This window comes from Bombus fervidus, chromosome 4 (assembly GCF_041682495.2).
Source record: "Bombus fervidus isolate BK054 chromosome 4, iyBomFerv1, whole genome shotgun sequence".
In the NCBI taxonomy this organism is placed as follows: Eukaryota; Metazoa; Arthropoda; class Insecta; order Hymenoptera; family Apidae; genus Bombus; species Bombus fervidus.
In genome coordinates, this window is record NC_091520.1 from 1,320,565 (window position 1) to 1,341,036 (window position 20,472).

Consider the following 20,472-nt stretch of genomic DNA (forward strand, 5'->3'; position numbering starts at 1 on the left):
GGTAGAGCACCGAGAACTTGACTTTTGATATTTTTCGATATTCGTTAGACTAGCGATTTTATTCGTCAGGGCTTTCGATGTATGCAATATGAATTTTGAACCGAGACTGACTGCCCTTGGATAAATTCCTTGTCCTCTCGGGGAGACGACCCCCACCGCGCTCGGATCACGCCACCGCTCGCGCCGATGATCACGTATGCCGACTTTTTTGTGAAAATAAAGAACAGACCGAAATCGACGTTTCTGGAACTCGCGGCCGGGCGGCAACCATGCGCTCGTCGATACATTGTATGTTCCGTCGGGAAGATGAGACGATTCGTATATGACGCTGGAGGACCGTGAGAGACGGTTAGAAACACGATCCATACTAAGCCTCGCGACGTAACAATTACTATATGTTATAATATGATTAAATTGATTTTTGGGAGTCAATATTCGATAATAAATCTGGCTTTTGTAACCGTCAAACTTTATAGAATTATTTTGCTGCTTGAGCAACTCTTTCTTTAGATCTCTTATCTTTAGATTCTATCATTCTTAAATGGTAAGTCGGTTTGAGAATAATGTGCTAAACTGATGGGATTATTTTCGATGTTAATATTACCAATGATAATTAAATAGTAAATGTATATAGCAACATATATAGTAAATAGAAAAATACATTACTGCTATATTTTTGATAGGTAATTTAGATCTGTAGCCTGAAAAAAGTACCCTTCTATAACAAAGTAGCAAATGTTGTTTCTAATTACTAATTAATTTGTACACATTGGTAGAATTCAGGTATTGTTGCTATAAATCCATAAAGCGTCCGCACAGTTACGAACGACGATATAAGTCTAGATATAAATTCCGAATATCAATAGAATGAGATAAAAAGACGAGTAAAAGAATTCGCAATTAAGAACAAACAAGAAATAAAATGTGAAATATTGTTAACGTTACTGATCAACTAGTACCTTACAAATGAGAAAAAAAAAAGAAAAAATGCAAAGAATCGGCTGTTCGTTAATTGAAAAAATATGAATAATAAATTGACGTGTGCGCTCACTTTTTTATCTTCATTTTTCACACATGAACGCACCTCATTTATCTCTTGTACAAGTTTGTATAACGCACCACTTGTACCAATAATAAATGTTAAAATAACGTACGTAATACTTATTTGCTGAAATAATTTCCTAATGCGGTACACATTTTGACTGATTACGTGGATGTCTGCGAATCTCATCCAATACTGAACTATAGACTTGGTACATCAACAATTGAGGACACGGATGCAAGAACAGTATAAGTGCACTTACCCTCCTTATGCGTCCGAGCGCATCATCCAGCCCTCCATACCTGACCTACTTACACGAAGTATACTTGCGTAATAAAAGGTCGGTTAAATCATACAGTAACGAGAAAGTCATTTTCATTTATTTTTAAAGCATACACAGTGGCTGCAGGGAGTATTTGTGCGTAACCTTATTTTCCAATGAAGCGTTTCTTTTATCAGGTTCCACATTTCATTTTCGTAGCATTAAATTTTTGTAATCATATAGAAATATCCGATAATATCAAATGATGGGAAATTTAATATACTTAATTAATTAGTATATCGACTGCGGTAAATATAATCCTGTACAAATACTTTTTTTAGTCACTGTATAATGCAGTGACAGTCAAAAGTAAATAATTAGCCCGTTAAAAAAAAAAAATTATTGAAAAACTCTCACGCATATTATAGTAATTAAACTATAAGTAAATTCTAAACCATAATGCATATTTATTCGTTGGATATGAATTTCCTCAGCTAATGAACGATCAATATCTTTGATTTTCTAAATCTAATTTAAAATTGACAAATTTGCACAGGCTCACGAAAGTGTTTGAATGCTTGTAGATGCGTTTTATGATGTATTACGTGTATTATACGGAACATTTCGAAATTTCATTAGTACTGTTACGAGACTCGATTATCGCAAAACTTTTACGAAATATTTAGTACAAGTGTATGTTTCGCAGAGATCACAAACACACGTAGTCAATTTGCATTGCGTATATTTGTAGAAGACGATTAAACGTGTTGTTGATTAATGACTAGACGAGTTGATGCTTAGTGTAGTCAAATGTATTTAAAACTATTTGCAGCACAGAGTTAGCCTTTGTTCGCTCGATAATAATCGCTATAAGATTGCTCGATACTAACTGATTGTCTTAACGATCGTGTTCGTTTATTTATACTGGTCGGGAGAGTACCAGAAAGTTTAAATTCTACTTCGATTGATGGTTGCGCGTAGCGGCAACGTTGTTTTGCCCGGAGTTTGTTTATCGTTACGTTTTGTACGCGTTGAAGTGATCACCACTTCTAAGAAAACTCTACATCTTGTCTTTAGTTTTCTCAAGCACTGAAGCCATCGACAGCGCATAGACAAAAGATTGCGTCGAATTCAAACCATAAACAGTACACATGCAACGTTGGCTTCAGGGTTTTTCAGTTAGGGTAACGCTGCTAGCGTGCGGATCTGGACCAGCTCATATTGTATTCCAAACTTTGTACTTACACTTTAATATTCAAAACATATATATGTCGGGTTGGAGTTAACACTTGGATTTGAGGCGTGTAAAGAATCTGCGTTAGGGTCGCTCATCGTCGGTGTACAATCGATGATATCTTTTATTGTCACAAATACAAGATAAACTACCGGCCTCGATACTCGAACGATAATGACAATGATCGTGGAGTCGATATAGCGAATCCACGGCCCACGGGATAACTGATCTACTTTACTTCAAAGTCTAAGTCGAACTCGACTTACTCCTCGTGATACAAGGATCGCTTGATTAACTCTTTGCTAAGACGTAGATTATTCGCTGGTCGTACAAACACACTAGGTATCTAACTAATGAGACTGTAAGAAAAGGAATGACTTTCCGTCGCAACGACGCTGCAGAGGAGAACTATGGTGGGATGTGCCTAAGGGCACGAGGTCATCGGATTCTTCAAAGAAAGCCTCCGCTTGGAGGGTGAGGGAGATAGACGTTGCTGTTAATTGGTTAATCTCCATGTTGGCGGTTAGAAAAGGATGCTAGCCGCTCTTGAGAGAGAGTTCCTAGCGGGAAGCGTCGTACGTGAGGAAAGCAGATCTCCCGTATCTTGCCGCAATAGGTGACAGATATACGGGCTGATATAATAAAGACTGTTTGCCAATCTAATGGACTTTAGTTAACCAAATCCTAAGATTTGTAACGGTTCATCAGGCTATCTGAACATAAACTGCGAATGATGCGTCGGCATCTGGCGATCATGTTATCCAAAGAATGGGGTCTGTGTGTGGCCGCTGGAATGTTTCATTGTCAAGTGTCGATACGGCCAATTCTTTAAAGGAAAGCTATGTAACTTCATATCTCTGTTAGGTGGAACGTTCATCCCGTGACCGTGGCTATACTCGGCGACCGGTCGTCGCCTCGAGCCCAAGATCATTGTCTCAAGTTTCTAATGACTGTGTTTGGGTTATTTCGTGAATGCTATTGAGGTTTTTCCAAGTAATTCCAACGGGTGACCCCGTTGTCCTTTCATCTCCGACATATATATTTTCTACCTTACAATTTATCCACGCGTTCCTTTGTATTCACATACAGTACGTCAGTACTTTAACAGTACGTCAAGACGGTGTCAATGTCCCCAGGCAAAACAACAACATGAGTCGATCTCGATTCGCACCGTCCTCTGATTCATGTGCCGCTACATATTAATAAACTTCGATGTTTTAATGTGACTCATTTTTTAATAAATATATCTTTGCAGTGAATATCTTGTAACTTTGATATACACTCGCATTCCATATGAATTTACAATTCGTACCTATATGTAAATTTGTCTATGTAAAATTATCATTTTAAGGATGTTCTTTCTGTAAAAATTTAATTTAGTCTACTGTTCGATAAAAATATTGCTAAATAAACAACACATGCAATTTTTGTTTAACACTCCGTCTGCAACTTTATTGAACAGCCTTCTTTAGGTTTTCGAGTTTTAAAAAGTCCCCCAATAATTTATTTAAGACAGAAATGCGGAGGAAATGAAAAATTACTTCAAATTACTGGGCGAGAACGACCCAGTAAGTTAAGTATACTGCTATGCGAGTAAAGTATATCATTTTCAGAGTTATATCATTTTATTCTTATGATCTCAGTTTTACCCCAGTTTCCCTAATGTAGAACCATACGCGAGTCTTCATGAGGAGTTGTTACAGCTTGATAAACAAATAAATAAAAAGGCATACGAGTTAGTAAATTCGAGACACTTTAGTACTTTACAGCTACATACTATCTCATAATTGAGAATCCGCTGAAAAAGATGTTCATACCTCTTCCGCATGAAAAGTACCGTGTGAAATTATATTCAAGTTCAGCGATTCGTTTTAATTTTTAAAGCTTCTTTGCCACGGCTGGTGGTGGGTTCGTTCTGCGCGAGTGTGCCGTATTCATTGTGTTTGATCGACCGTACTGTCCCCATGTACGTCGCGTTAGCCTCGCCCTTTTACGCAGATTTCATTTCCCTCCGTTTATCATTCCCCCGTTTCACTCCATACTCATTATGACCCTCGTGAAAGTGAAGTTGTTTCTGTTGGGGTGAAACTTTCAAGCACATTGAACACAATGGCCACTGTTGTGTCAACAAGAGATTGATGTTGGCGCAAAAGTCTTTCCAGACTACTTAAAGCAGCATTATTTTTAAGCAATTGTATCATATACACTGGCGGACAGAGGAAAGTTTCAAATTGACGCTTATGTATATACAAGTGAGATTTCTACTAAGCAATTTTTCTGTACTAAACACTCGTCTGTTATAGAACGGGCAATTATATTATGCATTCGTCCCTTTTGTCAACTATATATCAGTTTTGTAGAATTACATTACGTTTCTCTCTTCCAATTTTCCTTTCACCGTCGCTGTATCATTTCATATGTAGTAGAGCCTTTCTTATCCAGGATAAGGCAGACGAAACTATTCGGATAATGGAAGAATCATTTTTGTGATATGAAATTTCGTTTATTCAAATGCGCATTGAGATTAAATAAATTAAAGAAATTAACGATAGTTTCTTTGAACAAGGGCTGAGAAGGAATGGGGGGGGGGGAGAAGGTAATTGCCAAGAGCAGGGCGCGACAGCTTGGAAAATGCACGTAAATTTTGAAGGACTAAAGAGGAAAGGAGCTTATTTCGTAAAAGCAGTGAAGGGACATTCGAACACTGGAAGTGGAAAGAAATTGATAGGACAAGCCTGAGCATGGGACAAATACTATCGGAGGAAGAAAGGGCGGAAGTAGTCGAATGGCTAGCAATATAAAAAAGGGAGGAAAGGGAGAAAGAGAAGGAGGAGAGGTGAACCAAGAAGGGGGCTGTGCAAAATGTGAAGTGTAAATAGCAACCAATGAAATAGTTTCAGTTAGTTCTAAAAAAGAAAAGTGTTTTATAACAAACCAAAGGCAATTTCAGAATAGAAAGCTAGGAAATAAATAATTACGTAAGGCAGGTTCGGTAACGAATTATAAAAATAATGTATATATTGTAACCTATGTAACCAAGTCGAATTTCTGGGCTAGTAAGCTGAAACGAATAAACTACTACTAGTTTTGTTTTTTAATGTATGTATTCCACTCTCTTTGGCTGCTAGGCCACGTAATTCTTTCAACACAAGTAACTGTATCGAAATACATTTATTTTGTATTTTAAATCATCCCAGCTCCTTTTCAAATTCCGCGAATGTTTCGGCATGAAAAGCCATCGTATCATTATCACTTTCGTTTGCTTTTTCCATTTGTGTAAAGTCATTTACACAATCAGTATATTTGCAGCTTTCCTACCGTTACCATGGAATCTACGTGCTTCGCATAATTTTCAGTATCATGTTTCTGCGCTTTAATGTCCGTGTTTGCAACTTTTCCAGCGCCATGTATTTTTACTAATTCTGTTGCACTCGCACCGCATTCGAGTGTTTCAATTGTGTCGTATTTCCTTCCGATAGTTATCAGTCTCGTACTAAATTCTTCTAATCAGAATTCACTGCATCGCATGAAGCAAAGGATACATTTTACGCGAAGGTTAATAAAATACGAACATATCTGAAACGGAAAAAGGCATGGGAAATATTATGTTCGAGTAATAGAGCGGTCGGATAATAGAATGTCCGGATATTAGGGTATTTGGATAAAGGCTGCTCGAATAAAGGAGCTCTACACTGTATTAAAGAAAATGAGACTCACATGAAAAATCATTAGGGTCTTACTAAGACTTTTGTGGTTATATCGATGGAAGCACAGACAGGGGAGAATCCACATGTTCTACAACGTAATAAGAATCCTATAAGTGATAAAATTCAATATTTTTTCTCGAACTCTGTTTCCTTTAACTTTGGCATTTGTATTGTTAAATGTTCAATTTATAGCGGCACATGAATCAATGGAAGATTCCAATCGGCAGAGACTCGTGTTGTTGTGCTTTGGATTGCCAACGTAGTTTTGGTTTGCCAGATTCAAAGGTAAACAAACTCCGGACAAAATATCATCGCCGTTGTTTGTAATCGTCAACCGGAGTTACATTCAAACTTTTTACAATACCACCGATCGATACAAACAGACGAACGTGCTCTCTAGGACGATCATTATAGCGAGCGTAGAATTGATCAGTAGCATTGAGCCAGCGACGATTACCACCGGTATAAACTATCTCTGTATTTGTATTTAAAGTGATTTTAACACTTTGACTGCCACGTTGGTCATATATGACCGACCACGGTTTCTCCTTTCTCTTGTTACCAAGGCACCACCGTGGTCATTGGTGATTGGAGCGCTTGAACTTTTTACAGCTGTAAAAATTGTATAAAAATTGACAGTTAGGGCATTTTGAATATAATCGATAAATAGAAGATACTTTGAAATGAAAGTACCCCATTGAACAATTAAACATTTTTCTTAGAACAACAATATAAAGAAACAAATGAGAACAAATCTTGCATCTAACGATGCACTGTGTTTGCATCCATATCTTTCAGGGGTAATCTACGAATATTATTATAAACACAGCTTAGAAAATAATCGTAAATGCTGCTTTATAATCACATAATCGAAATTAGAAGCGTGAACATGCCTTACTATTATATATAGAATGAGAAAATACCGTTTACTAATATCTTCTACACGTTTCAACAATATATTCTGGACGTCTTGCTTACGACGAAAGAACGAATGCGAATGGTTTGTTGAAATAATCGAAGCCTTGTTATAATACGTCGCTATCAACTGTTACCAAGACGCCACGGTGGTCACCAGTGACCACCAATAATATAAACGGTCCATTGGGGAAGAATATTGTCTTACATCATCGATTTATTATTATTTTGCCATTATATGTTTTGAGTAATAAAAATACTCCCGCGACGTCTTGAGTGAAACATGTGATTTTGGCGTGGCAGTCAAAGTGATATACACCGACTATTACAATTTTATCACTCGTCTCTTTAATAAACCAACACGTATAATAATCCACCTCAAATCGCGTGTTGTATATGTTATTCTATGGTTTCATGCATTCTATAAATTCATATTTCACGAATGAAATTAGGTGGCTTCTTAAATGAGCTGCTTAAATCACTCCGTGATTATATTTGAACATGTATAACTTTATATGGCCGCAAATTGTTCTAAAATAATTATACGTTAATTCATTCGAAGGTGAAATAATTCTTCTGTAAACCATTTCATTATTCGGCTGTGAAGCGAAAGAACCTTTTACTTTATTCCTTATTTCGAATCTAAATAAATTTTCTAAGGGTGGTCCGAATCATAAGATCTCGAGGGGTATGAAACCTCAAACTTATTATATTTTTCTATAATTTTTACGAATGACTTTCCCAAATTTTTATGATCCGGTCGTTTGATTATTGATATGATATTAGTCGTTTTATTACCCAGATCAATTTTTATTGTCGCGCTTGAAGTTAATAGTTGTAACATTTATGAACGAGGGTCTGTACGTATCGCTCATTTGCTGAAACAGTGATGTAACTCAAGATCACGATTTTAGGGAAAACAAGTTTAAATGTTTTAAACTGGTACAGTTCCGTGGTGATTCTGTCGTCGCGTGGTGAATATTTAGAGTTCACTTGTAGAATTCCACCAACAGAACGTACAACAACTGTGTCTTTTGTATCAGCAATCCAAAGACTACGATATTAACCGGACTGCGCACGCCATATCTGCACTGTGTGTCAGTTATCCAGATGGAACTGCGTAGGAGTTCAAATAGGCGTGTCTTAAAGACGTTCCACCCCACGTGGTGCTCTATTTACCGTTTCCTCGGTACACAACTCAATGAGCGGGAAAGCAGTACCATCTTCCGTCGCACGATGCATAATTATTAAGTTTCTAAAGGTTGGCTGCATAAAATTCACTAGAATTTTGCATAGATTGCGACTACGGTTTGGGAATGACACGTTATCTAGAAGCCAAGCGTTCGCGAGACATAAACCGGTTTCCAATGGACGTCGATACGTTCAAAACGCATCGCATCCGCGACGCCCCGAGACGAGGGTAACGCCGGCAAACGTCGAAGCTGTTGGGCAACCGATCGAGCACGATCGATGCACAACGATCGACGAAATTCGCTGGAAGATTAATATTAGTCGTGGAAGTGTGGTTTTCATCGTTCGGAAGGAGTTAAAGTTCCGTAAAATCATAGCCACTTAAAGAGGCGTTAGGAGGACAACGTTTCAACAGCCACGAAGAAGTAGAGCAATTCGTGCGTAATTGGCTCTTGACCCAGCCCTCCACTTTCTACGAAACTGGGATGAAAAAATTAGCAATCCCGCGGCGGAAATGTAGAGAGGAAAATACATAGAAAAATAACCGAACTGTTCTTTTTGAAACATTTTACTGAAATATAAAGTTACAAAACCCGGTTTATATTTAAATCACTCTCTGATTGACTTTCCTATTAGACATGCACATGTGATCTAGGTATATGTAAGCTTACATTGTATGCATATGTAATATTTGCAAGGATTTAACAATGGATACGATACGTTTATCATACTTAATGACTTAGTCCGTTAATTTATTTACTTTGCCAATTTATCGAAGATTTCGCATTTATCTTAGTTTGGAACTATAAAGGCAGATCGCGGAGAGTTCAGATCGTTGTACCTTGCGAAGCTTCGTCAACTCAGGCCGTTAGGTTTCATCCTTGGCCTAATTGCATCGCAAGTAGAACGGCAGGTGAATCTGTATCGATAGCCGACTTAGATGATTAGAAATATACCGAAGCATTTGTTCGGCCTCTTGTTTTATAATTGCACATTGATATTTTACGAAGCACAGACTGCGTATCGTGCATATAATTCATTCGCTTATATCGAAAGAATTATGTTGTTACAAAGATACTGCAATATCAGGAGGTTTTACATGTTCAAAAGAATAATTGACGCGATATCCATTTTCACATCGACCGCATAGAATTTGCTTGTATTTATAAATGTATCTTAAATTTCAAGGGAATTTAATCGAGTTAGGCGAATCACGAAGACATGAATATATATTTTACATTTGACCATTGTGAATCATAAAGTGCGAATAGTTAGAATAATTATAAACGTGTGTGTTAAGTGGTTAAGTCTGTTATATCATAAGAATGTGAATACAGTGGGAGAAAAATGAATATTAATATTTTTTATTAGACTATATTAAAAATAATGTTACAAGTTAATATGTAGTTAACATTATATATAGGTATGTTAATGTTGTTTTGTTAAAACTAATTGTATGGATAAGAAATATTGTAACGTATCGAATTATAATATAATTATAAAATAATGTAAGGAAATAAGACGGATAAATATAGAAATAATAAGCAACCAAATATAAACACCGCATAAAAGAGTAGAAATGAAAATTCTTGTGTATAACGTTAAATTTGCCACTAAAATATAATACGAAGTAAAAAATTAATATTATAATATTAAGAGAGCATTAAAAAGACGAAAGATTAAGGTTGTTATGCATTTTGCCCGCATCCTCGTATAATAATCAGGAACAGGACTCATTTACGAAATTCCAATTAATCGGTATAGGTCGTCCAGTAGCTGAAAAACAGTTGAGTCGTCAAAACAATAAATATAAATTAATTTGTATTTAAACGATGGCAGAAAAGGAAGGAATAAGATACACACTACGTAAGAAGCGAAGATTAATTAGCTTGATGAAATGATATTATTCATTTAATAGGCATACATATAGGGTGAACACTGTCTATAACAATTCTTCATCTTTCTTAATAGATTGTAGTTTGCTTTACGATTAAGTCAACGATACAAGTAATACTACAAGTTAAGAATAATGTTTTGTAAATAGTTTTTGCCAGTTTCCTACGTAATCAGTAATCTCTATCCAGGAAAATTTGTTACGCATAGATAATTCTGTGACAAAATGTGCGTTTAATTTCTTTGATAAATTAGACGCACAAAATTCGATAGGCTATTTGTGCAGGCTTTCGCGACTGATTGTATGCACGTATGTTAAATTGAGATGAAATATTTCAAGCTCAATCGAGCGCAACGCGGGCAAAATTTAGATTTGCAGGTAAACCTGTGTAAATAAACTTTGAAATACTTACAGTGTCCCGCTTTCCCAAACAGATATCTGGAAGGGCAGATTTCAAGAGTTCTGCTGCTAAACACTGCCGATTTCTCTCATTGTCATTTCCCACGATTTGTGGATATCGAATCGCTGTTTACATAGGCGGCATTCCAATACTTTCGTTGTTCTTAATTTCCTATCAACCACAAGTTTAGAAGTAGAACACAACTCACAAATCGAGCAATTAGATATATTTTTGAACACTATTCGTGGTATAGTTGTATAGTTGTATGTATAGTCGTCTCGGAATTTTGGGATTTGGTCATCACATCGAACACTAAAAGTTATCTGCAAAGTACTTCATTAGACAAATCTTTATTTCACAGGTTAATAGCAACGGAAAGACGAAATTTATTACCTCTTCTCCTTTATTTATCTGTTCAAGTACGTGTACAGTTATTACGCCATTCTTATGTATGAGAGAGTATGTATTCGAATGACAAGAATGACGACCAAAGCTATGCCAGGAATACAGAATGTATACTTTACTTACTTCTTCTCTGTCATTCGACCTAGTGTACTGGAAAATATGATTATTAGCTATTACATGAAAATGTATTCAATCAGCGACTTTTTACATACTGTAGAATGTATTTTATAAAATCATATATTAATCGCAGCGATTTGAAAGAAATGCACTTAAAAATTGGTTGATACTCACTAGAGAGGCGTGTGCATGGAAGATGTAGAATAATCGGAATAATAATTTAGCGATACCTAAGATATCTTTGTATCCCTGCAGATAATTGATCTGGTTTCGTAGGAATGAAGCGATATAGGCTGATTTCGTTATATTTTTTTCATTTTTCTTGTCATTCTTCTTCATCGATATACTCAAATTGAGCACGGATTTCAAATTGTTTTTCAAATTATCACGTATCGTACAAAATTCTTTGTTCGGATCTGTTAAGAATTGAAACGATGTTGTTAACGACGAAGTTACGAGACGATACAAATTTCTTCTTCATTGATTGATAATGGATGCTCGTGCAAGTTCACACTCTTACGAATACAACGAACGAAACAGAAACTGAATCGAGATCTATTTCACCTTTAAAATATTACGATCGGTAATTCTATTTGGAATATGTTGTACATTTTTTGTATTACGTAAGTATAATTTCTCTGTAAATGCAGGAACATTCGCAATTTAATAATAATAGTTCTATCGCGGATATATAAAATACAATTACGAGTAAAAGAGAAATTATTAAAATACAAGACAGTAATACAGAAAGAAAAAAGAATTAACGTTGAAGAGTATGTTCTTTCTCTGCATAAGCTAATAACTTCAATTCACATTTATGTATATATCGATGATGGCGTAATAGTGAATTACGAGTTAATAAATTATCATTACCTGCATTCATAGTATCTAGCTCCTCGCAGTATTTAATGGCTTCTGTAAGTTTTTTACCGTTTTCCGTAATCTTCATAAGCAAGGTTATTACAAATTGAACATCATCTGGAAAGTTTTTAGAGTTGCACTGGATTCGATGATATTCTTCGTATGCTTTTGCACGGCATTCTTTCGAACAATATAGCGCGCTATTACACTGTTCGCATGGAAGTAATGCTCTGTACCATTTTAGGCAATAGTGACACATATTGGCAACAGCAACGTCTGGTTGACAGAAAGACGTTGCTTGTGGTTTCTCGATTAAAATGACGTCTCCTTTGCGTAGAGTTTTCGTGGCTTGAAAATATATACCATAATTTATACGATGAAACAAGCAAACAGCATTGCTCATACCAGAAATATCTATGTTTTCGTCGTGCGATAGAGATGGTATATCCTCGAAGTGATTTCTGTTATTTGGATTCGTGTTCGGACGAGGAGCTTCTTTTTTTAATTCCATCTTTATATCTTTGAAATTCTTGGTTAATTCGGTATTGGGAGAAATTTTGATCGCCCTGTCGATATCTATTAAACTCTCCTCGTACATTTTAAGACGTCCCAAGGCCGTGGCACGATTTGCGTATAATATTGCTGATACCTCGCAGTATGGGACGACCTCTTGCAATCCTTTCGTATAAAAGTCGGCAGCCCCTTCATAATCCTTGTTCGACATGGCTGTGCGTGCTATTCCGAAAAAATGAAACAAGAATGTGACTCCTGCATTTCTCGATTATTTTCTCTTCAACGTGTTCGTGAATATGAATTTTTGCACTTTCTTAACTGACTTGTAATCGATCATGAATAAATGTTGGAGAAGACTTTATTTCGATATAACGTTTCAGCTCCTTCCGACTAATCGCGATACGCTTCGGACCAGATATCGCACGTCTATGTGTTTTAATATGACAATCAAATGTCGCTCATCGGTTGCATAGTATTCCATTTCTAATCGAAATTCATAACTACAGTTTTCATTCAACATTTCACATTCGTTCATTCAACATTCCGAATGACAGATTTTTGAGGCTTTCGAGACCTTGATTGTCGCTATTCATACTGTTACACTTAGCGGTTGGCTCTTACACTAACCAGTTTTTTTTTTTTTTTTTTTTTTTTTTTTTTTTTTGGAATCGACTGAATCAGAATCTTTTCTCAGGCTCATGAATGGATCTACATCACTTAATGTATTATTAGCGTCTCGACAGTTTGACTACTGATTACAGAAAATGGATTTACGCCAATCTCAAATTAAATGATCATGCAATTCCGTATACGTATGAACGAAATTTCATTTGATTGAAGCAAACGAATACTTTAAAATTTAATTATAAACTGTTAGGAATGGAAAGTTCACATTAAAGTATATATGAATTTGTTGATACGTTTAACATTGCTTCATGGAAGGCTGTTTCTTCCGAACACAGCTTTTTCCCGGAAGCCTCAATCAGCGTTAGACGAAGCGGCGTTAGATCTATCAGTGTGAATAGCGACAGCTATTTGTTTTCATATTCATAAGCGGGCTGTGTCTTACCAACTGTCCTTTATCCGAGTCTTTGGACTGGATATTTTAATTTCCAACGAAAAGATATCTGAAATACGTCGTTTCAAACGTCAACATGAACGACATTGCAATTGCACGATATCTCGTCCGAATATGAAGAATATTACGTGGCCAGATATTTAATTCATTCGTAGAAGTTAAGACAGTGTTTTAAATAGCGTTACCATTTCTAAAGATAAAATTTCAAATCGAGTACTGAAATTTGACCCAAGTTTATGATCGTATTCGATCTTTATATGTCGGGTTGCCGTTTGGGCTTGTAACGAATCTTCGCCTGGGTTGTTCATCGTTGTTGTACAATCGAGATAGCGTTTATTATCGCAGATATAGGTAATACAAGATCGACAAGTGGCCGCGGTAACTAGACGCTAATGACAATGACCTTAGGTTCGATATGACGAATCTACGGTCCACGGGCTAACTCTTTGTTAAACTTAGAATATATTTTGAAGCACAAAGTAACGTTCGCTGTGACGCTAAAAACGATGTGTAACTCTCCAAGGAGATCGCAAGAATAAAAGACCGACGAAAAACTTTCCTCTTCTTACGATCGCGTTCGTTTCGTTGAATATTGGCCGGGGATACCAACAAAATTGTAGCCGCCGTTGCTAGGCAGACCCGCGTAGCTGCGACATGCTCCTGCTCGGGGTTTCATTGTTAACGCAACGTGTGTCTCATAATATTGGCACTTCTCTGTTAGGTGGAACGTTCATCCCGTGACCGTGGCTACGCACGGTGACAAGTTGTCGCCTCGAGCCTAAGCTCATTGTCTCAAGTTTCGAATGATTGTGTCTGGGTTATTTCGTAAATGTTACAGTATCGAGGTTTTTCAAGTAGTTCCAACGGGGGGCCCGTTGTCCTTTCATCTCCGACATATATATGTGTATATTTCCTGGCATTCTAGTATCATAAATTTACGATATAATAGTTGGGTGTATACTTCCGTTTACAGAAGGACACAAATGTCAATCAATTATAGTAAGTTAGTTTTGTTAATAATGACTTATAATATGTAAATTGTACATAATAAATTATGTGATTATAACGACTAAGCTGTTCCACCAATTGATGGTTTATAAGTCATATTTAATACAAAACTCACTGATTCGTTCAATGCTGTACCGACAATGAAAAAATTGCAATACGTAATTTAACAAACAGACCACTGTATTATATACGCATAATACGTTTTATACCAAACTAAGTATAATGTACAAAACTAAAAGAAAATGTGAATATCTGGAAATCTGAATATAATTGATATAATATACGCTTGTTGTCGTACTCACCCTTAGCATTAAACATTATAGCATTATTTATGGATCTTGTATCATCAATTATTATCGGATTTTCGAACAGTTGATCGATACACTTTTTCAATCGATCTTCGTCTGATTTAGCTGTATCAGAATGTAACAAAAATGCAAGTTTCTCTTCGAAGGAATCCATAATAGGTTTTAAAAGTTACTGAAAACAAAATAAAAATGTTCCCGTTATTCCTCCGCACTAATCATTGTTAACGATGTCGAAGTCACGCCGAGGAATGATCCTCTTTTGATTCTGGATATAAGTACGTATACATATATATATATCGTAGCTTCATCAGTCACCCCATTCTTGCGTCTCTATTGATAATTCTATGTGACAATTTTATAAAATGCACACACACATATGTTACGTCCAAATGATGTCGGATATTAATATTTTTTAAAAGTATCGTGTACCAAATTTTTTTGCAAATAAAATTCTCCATATGTGCGGTTGTAAAGTATTATTATAGAAAATGCTGTGAATCACACAGACACAAGAAAAATTATGTAATTACAGATAATTATAATACTCATAGAAACTGAAGACGAAAGTGTTCGCACAAATGAACAAGTAAATTCAGTTACATGCTATGTAGATGAATTTGTAAATTATATAAGATAATACCACTGTTCTGTGCAATTCTAAATGATATCTCTAGCAGGCAGTTTTTATGAAATAAACCTATTATTATTATAAAATTATTTATTCAGAAATATTAGAAATTGGGATTTCCAATGATTTCTATCCTATATGATAAATTTATTGATAGATGGATCTATTCACAAATAACAGTTTATGACTCGTAACAACTCGGCGACTTTCACTAGATTCAACTGTCGACTCACAACTTACTGACTCCTCACAGCTCGACTCTCAGTTAACGACTGCACGTTAATTCGTCTTTCTCCCTTAAGCATCCCTTTGTCTTTTCTCATATCCCCACCACGTACGTGTTCCGTAACCGTCCGGATCACGGTCACATACGTCTTTTTCCGCGTAACCATTCGACCAAAGGACCGACGATACTTTGATGGACCATTTGGGCCATTGAAATTGCCCGACCCTTTCGGCTTGTTGGCACTTAGGCTTTCTCGCAAATTTGTTTATAGTTCACTCGATATTTCTTAGGCAATCCACGATATTACAATATTTCACTTTGTCTTGCATTATAATTCGTTCATTCCCTTTTTTTAAACTAGATTTTACTAGATTTGGGTCAACGTTTAAAATAAAATTTTGAGTTTCGTGCTATTGTATCTTAGGTATTATTGTACAAATTAAAAAAAAAAATTCACATTCTAATATAGATTTCCTATGCCACTTTTTATGAAAATTATTTTCCAGACTTGTAAGGATACGTACACGTTTTTATTTGTTAAAATTTTATTAATGGACGATGTTCTACAACATTTTTGTTTAAGTTAAGTACCGTGCGAATACTTCTTGCGCTGACTGTATATTTTCATACATATATGATTTAAAGCAAATTACAGAGAAAACACAATTATTTTTTGTCAACCTCCTAGGGAAGATTTATAACATTTAGCGCAATTTTTCACGTGTCCGGTTGTAGAAACAAGACAATAAATAAAACAATAAAATAGATCGATTTTATGATACACAAAGGGAAGGAAAGGGGACAGGAGAGTTTCTCAGAAGACTCATTTTCGTCGATTTCGCTGCTCGCCTATATAGTGAAATTATTAATCTGCAGCAATAATTGTCCTTTCTCGTCCCGGATTTCGATTAGGAACGGTTGGCCGGCTCCTCCCATCGCATTGGAATCCTTCCTTCATGTGCTCCCATGTTCCGGAAATTATTTTATCCTTCGCACGATCCTCAATCTCAGCGAAGTTTTCTGCCATTCCACTTTGATCTAGGAATTTCAATATACAAATAAACCATTATCACTGTCGATCGTGATTTTATCTAAAAAGTTAAATAACAAATGAAAAATAACATCTGTTGAAAATATAATTTTTTTTCTAGAAAATGTTGGGAATGCATCTAATGTTTAATCCATCAAAGGATAATGTTGTGCGTTAACGCAATATTTTAATCGCAACCTTGTTTTTTCTTTTAGTCAAGTGACACGATTGAATCCTATTTACTTCATTTTGTCATCTTAAGAGAAAAAATTTGTTTAGTATTTTTTTTTTTTGGCTACTATTTTTCGACTCTTGCACACTGCAGCCTCGCGAAGTTCGAAGACATTTGCAAAAACCTTTATTTTCGAGTTTAAGTACTCAATACGATATATAATTCCGCTTGATGAGAAATAATAAACTTTTCCAATTCTTTCATATGTATTTCTTCTCATAATTTTATTATCGTAGATGGATAGATTATAAATATTATAGATGGATGCATATATAGAAAAAGAAGACTCAATTTGATATTTTATTTCTGTTTCATTCTACAATTTTGATGAGTCCCGGAAAGATCACACGTCACAGCGTTCATACCCAGAGAATCTGAATATAAAGAGTTTGTCAAGTAATTAAACAGTTCTATATAGTTTGGTGATTACGAATGCCAGTTTTATTATTGCATATCGACTTTCAAAGTTCAACCTAATCGGGCTATGGTATATTACTCTATCTAGCTATGGTGATTATTAGAACTTGGATTTTTATACAAATTTATATTTTGACAAACACGAGTGGAGATATAGAACTTAAACAGAGATTTGTTTCATCTATTAAAAACTATAGTAAATATTCTACAGTAATAATTTGTCGTGTTATTAAAAATATTTTAATTTCTTTAAATTTTGTAAAATCGTAGAATCTAAGTGGGAAAAGGATCCGACGAAAAAGGATCCCTGGATCCTTTTTGTAGCCACGGTAGAACAGAATTCGATAATATAAATTGATCGAAAAAGTTTCCAACTTAAACGTTGCATTATGGCAACGTTGGCCCTTGATGAATTAAAGTAATCAAGCGTATAAGTAAAGTAAGTATATGTTACGTAGGCCGACTCTTTACCTAAACCAGGCCACACACCTTGAGCAAAGGGGCATCCAGACACGTTCTTACTGCGTACCCTCAATAAGCTTAAGGACCTACCATAAATCTCAGGAATTTTCTAACTAAGGTCCTTCAGACCAGACAAATATCTTTTTACCTAAATGTTCACAAAAGTTTATTGTATACTGCGTGTTGACACGGGAAAGTTAATTTTTCTCACGTCTGATACTTCCCACTAGCAACTTTTTATCGAGGGCGGCTAAGACCCTTCTTAGTCCACCAACCTTCTTATTATCCAATCAGAACCAATGTCTACTGCCCTCGCTTTTTTAACCAAAATTGTCATCAACAAATCCGATGGTCCCGTGCGCTAGACACACCTATCGCTAGCTTTCCTCCGCCGCAACATCGACACTGAATGGCACTTATTCTTCATCGTTAGAATAGTCAACGTATCTTTACCAGGTTTCTACCTTCAGATCAATCACCTACTTAACTTGCACATACGCACCAGCGTAACTAGCTTCTATACAAAGTTGTTGGAATAAACATTAATTTATACGTGTTAATTCGGTGTATACTCAATTGAACCAGTCCTATTATCCTAACAGAAATAAAGGGATCGATCGGTTCTCTCCGCGAGTGGTCGACTAAATAGTATATGTATAAAGTATACGGTGTACATATTGTCAAAAATATCCACATGCCTGCATACTTTTCAGCGATAGCGTAGATACAACAGGTGTATTTAACGTTTCTTTAGTCTTCTTTTCTCTTAATAAACGTGAAAGTGAATAAATTGTATTATACACTTTAACAATGCGTGTCTGAGTGCGTTAAAAGAATTCCTTGAGCTAACGCTTTTGCTGATAATATTTTTTATTTCAAGACTATATGTAGATTTTTCTTACTGACTGTATGCATAAAGGGACGAAGCGTTTTTCTGCAGACATTTTTGTTCCTGTTTGTTAGTGGTAGATATCGAAGTCTACAAGGAACTGCACATGCGGGTATTGGTATAGAACTGCAATATCGAGTAGTGTGCAGGAAGATACATGTGTTCGCATTGTGACAGTAAACGTGCAGCTATGTTTATTGCAAGCCACTTTGTAAAGTCTACTTTAAATGGAAATAAGTTCCAGATATCGTTCTATATCCCCTTCTCTTCTGCTCCTTCTCTTTTTTCCTACTTTTCCTCTTTGCTTTCTCACTTTGCCTTCGATTCTTCTAGCATTCTTCCATTTTAGATTTCAGTCTCTTACGATTCCCTTCACTCTACCTCCTGTCTTATACTTTATCGCATCCTTTTGCATTTGCCTGTTCTATTGCTGCTTGCTTTATCTTTTCCTATCTCTCGAAGCGTTCCAGTTCCATTTATAACATGACCACCTAAAGTAATTCTGCTGCTTCTACTACTACGAAGAGATAGCAAAGGAAAAAGTAATTGAGAGTATCATGGTTAACAAGATTTTTGTCATACATTCGTACATTATGAGATGTTAAGGGTACTGATATTTTTTAAATAAAATCTAACCTCCCAATGTGAAAACTTCTATGCCAAATTAACTGTTACGTATTCGCGAAAAGGTTAAAAGATGGCCATCTCTTGGCATCGTCTGAAGTTGGAAAATTCAAGAAATGTCCTCGTCATTTTCCCAATAAACTTTGGGGAAGTTGTTGCAAATGAATTCAAACGCGTGAATACGATAATGACCCAACTCACCTAACTCGTTATATTTTATCTTCTCTTCTTTCGAACATCGAACCATTTTCAAGATAATTAACGAAAAGATCAGCTGATAAATCGACTGTAGTTTGGAAACGAACAAAACTACAACGGACGATTGTTTTATTCGCTAGATATGATATGTTTATGTCGTGAAATTTCCCAGAAATGCATAGAAAAATCATTAGCGTGGCAATGACTATTTACATCAATTTGGACACACAGTTTTCTAACTCACAAATCTCTGTCTTTTGTTACTTTTATTTACTCCTCCGAACGTTTACGTATTCCATTTTGTACACGTAAATGGGTCCTTAAACTTTTTCCCCCTTTTTCCTTCTTTTTCAATCACACTTTAATTTTTTTCAAGTCACTCGCGCATCCGACGTTCGTCCGACTCGTTTTTCCCCACTGCATTGTAATATAAACGAGACAATTAGAAGAAACCCTATGAAAATCGTTGTTAAGGCTACTTTTTTTGCAAACTCACCTAGGAGAATCGTTATCGTGAGCCTTCGCCAGAGTTTGTTATATCGTCTGAGAGACCATAAATTTAATTTTCGCCATTTATATACATATAGACTCGACAACGATGCCTGCAGGTAAAATCGATTATCGAATATCGACGTAGAAATATTTCCATTCCATGGAAACTGTTATCCTCGAATTAGCCTCCGGGCTTTAGAAAACTGGCGCGGCTTTTGCATTCTGACTAACTCGTGGTCAGGATCTGTTCTATCTGTGTATAGCAGTCGGCGATCAAACTGATAAAATTGTGTGTCAATATAAAAAAGTTTCAACTGTACACGGCAAATTTGTTTATTA

The 20,472-nt window shown here is 35.9% G+C and overlaps 2 protein-coding genes and 1 long non-coding RNA gene across 7 annotated transcripts in view; 1 reads left to right on the top strand and 2 right to left on the bottom strand.

Moving 5' to 3' along the window:
- Tsp26a (Tetraspanin 26A) overlaps positions 1 to 20,472 on the top strand; it is a 183,850-nt gene that overhangs the window by 13,601 nt on the left and 149,777 nt on the right. The gene's annotated exons all lie outside the window — the stretch shown is intronic.
- LOC139986564 (uncharacterized) lies at positions 9,699 to 11,194 on the bottom strand. Of its 2 annotated transcripts, XR_011799678.1 has the most exons (3): positions 11,039 to 11,141; positions 10,658 to 10,968; positions 9,699 to 10,127 (listed from the first exon to the last, which is right to left on the bottom strand). It is a non-coding gene; the product is annotated as an uncharacterized lncRNA (long non-coding RNA). The 2 variants fall into 2 exon arrangements; XR_011799677.1 differs by having other exon boundaries at positions 10,658 to 11,194.
- On the bottom strand, positions 11,266 to 15,214 carry LOC139986743 (SET and MYND domain-containing protein 4). Its single transcript, XM_072002310.1, has 3 exons — positions 14,930 to 15,214; positions 12,041 to 12,763; positions 11,266 to 11,583 (listed from the first exon to the last, which is right to left on the bottom strand). Exons 1-3 carry the CDS (start codon positions 15,087 to 15,089, stop codon positions 11,291 to 11,293), a joined length of 1,176 nt encoding a protein of 391 aa, XP_071858411.1. The 5' UTR covers positions 15,090 to 15,214; the 3' UTR covers positions 11,266 to 11,290.